Source organism: Palaemon carinicauda, unplaced genomic scaffold, assembly GCF_036898095.1.
Source record: "Palaemon carinicauda isolate YSFRI2023 unplaced genomic scaffold, ASM3689809v2 scaffold2521, whole genome shotgun sequence".
In the NCBI taxonomy this organism is placed as follows: Eukaryota; Metazoa; Arthropoda; class Malacostraca; order Decapoda; family Palaemonidae; genus Palaemon; species Palaemon carinicauda.
This window is the reverse complement of record NW_027170163.1, coordinates 15,548-17,500: the sequence shown is the minus strand read 5'-3', so window position 1 is coordinate 17,500 and position 1,953 is coordinate 15,548. Positions and strand designations below refer to the sequence as shown.

Below are 1,953 nucleotides of genomic sequence, written 5' to 3'. Positions count from 1 at the left end.
GTTCCCAGAAGAGCTGGAAGATGATGAATTTCTTCCAGCTGAGGGAGTGTTCCCAGAAGAGCTGGAAGATGATGAATTTCTTCCAGCTGAAGGAGCATTCCCCGAAGAGCTGGAAGATGATGAATTTCTTCCAGCTGAAGTAGCTTTCCAGGAATTCGATCTTCCTGCGGAACAAGAGGTCAAGGATGAACTGGAAGATGAGGTCGATCTCCCTGCTGAACAAGAGGTCGAGGATAAACTGGAAGAAGAGATCGATCTCCCTGCTGAACAGGAGGTCGAGGATGAACTGGAAGAAGAGATCGATCTCCCTGCTGAACAGGAGGTCGAGGATGAACTGGAAGAAGAGATCGATCTCCCTGCTGAACAGGAGGTCGAGGATGAACTGGAAGAAGAGATCGATCTCCCTGCTGAACAGGAGGTCGAGGATGAACTGGAAGAAGAGATCGATCTCTCTGCTGAACAAGAGGTCGAGGATGAACTGGAAGATGAAGTAGATCTTCCTGCGGAACAAGAGGTCGAGGATGAACTGGAAGATGAAGTCGATCTTCCTGCGGAACAAGAGGTCGAGGATGAACTGGAAGATGAGATCGATCTCCCTGCTGAACAAGAGGTCGAGGATGAACTGGAAGAAGAGATCGATCTCCCTGCTGAACAGGAGGTCGAGGATGAACTGGAAGAAGAGATCGATCTCCCTGCTGAACAAGAGGTTGAGGATGAACTGGAAGATGAAATCGATCTTCCAGTGGAAGAACAGCTAACTGAGCCCGTTCTTCCTCAAAGAGGAGAAGAAAAGGATGTAGAGGAAGAAGAAAAAGTTCTTACTCTTGAAGAACATCGGTCTGAAGAAGATTCAAAGGCAGTGAGAAGTGATAAAAAACTCCCAAAGAAAAAGAGGAGAAAAAGAAAGCTCTCAAATGAAGAGATCAGTAATGGCAAAGTGTCTAAGGAAGAAAGCAGTAATAGTGAAGTGTCTAAGGAAGAAAGCAGTAATAGTGAAGTGTCTAAGGAAGAGATGAATAACAGAGAGCTATTAAAGAAAGAGAGAAATAATGGAAAGCTCTCAAATAAAAAGAGGAGTAATAAAAAACTCTCAAAGAGAGAGGATAGGAAAAGACAGCTCTCAAAGGCAGAAAGAAAAAATAGCAATCTCTCAAAGGAGCAGAGCAGTAATGAAGAGTTCTCAGAGGAAGAAGAGAGATTGGATTTTGATATATATGAAGTTCCTGTTCATAATTACTTCAGTGTGTTGTCCGGTAAAGAGGATATGGACAGAAGTCCTTTGAAGTCGTCGTCACAAAAATCAGAAAGGAAGACTGCAAATAAGAAAAGAGGAAGAGGAGGAAGACGTAATAGAAACTGTAGAAAAAATTAAAAGCCCCATAAAATAAAAACAGAAAAAACTGAAAAAAATATAATAAAATGCTAAAAAAAATCTAAAAAAAAATACAAAATGGAAAATTAAAAAAAGTGGATATTTTTTTGTGAAAAAGTAGTTTAAGTTCACTACTTGGAAAAAAAAATTCAGGATGTTTAGAATAACTGCCCACCTCAATGGAATTGTGGCTAAACCCCTCAGCTGAAATGGTGCTTGGACTAACTGAAAAGGATGGCTCTGCAGAGGGAAGAAACCTGGCTGAGTTTAGTATGCTATGTACCTTGATGGGGTGTACAGGACCTTTGTCAAGTGTACAAATGGTCGGATATCTAGATCTATTCTTTCGGATACCAACCTTCGGGTGGTTCTGGGGGAATAATCTAGAAGACCGGCTCTGCAGAGGGATGAAGCTGGGATTCTTCTAGTATGCAGACTAGTTCTTGGAGGTTGGGCCAAAACCATTTTGCTGGGGGAAAGAAGCTGCATCAACTTTTTGAAGGTGGCATTTATGGTTTGGTGAACAGCAGCACCTTAAATAATATTTAGAAAATAGCAGCAGTAACAGAAGCTGATAGCAG

The 1,953-nt window shown here is 41.9% G+C and overlaps 1 protein-coding gene across 1 annotated transcript in view; it reads left to right on the top strand.

Annotated features, from left to right (window-relative positions):
* LOC137636215 (ABC transporter F family member 4-like) overlaps positions 1–1,346 on the top strand; it is a gene marked incomplete at its 3' end in the record, with an annotated part of 2,479 nt that extends 1,133 nt beyond the window's left edge. The window contains exons 3-4 of the mRNA XM_068368653.1: positions 87–226; positions 707–1,346. Coding sequence (XP_068224754.1) covers positions 87–226; positions 707–1,346 — 780 coding nt within the window. The remainder of the gene's footprint in view (positions 1–86; positions 227–706) is intronic.
* Positions 1,347–1,953: the final 607 nt, after the last annotated feature.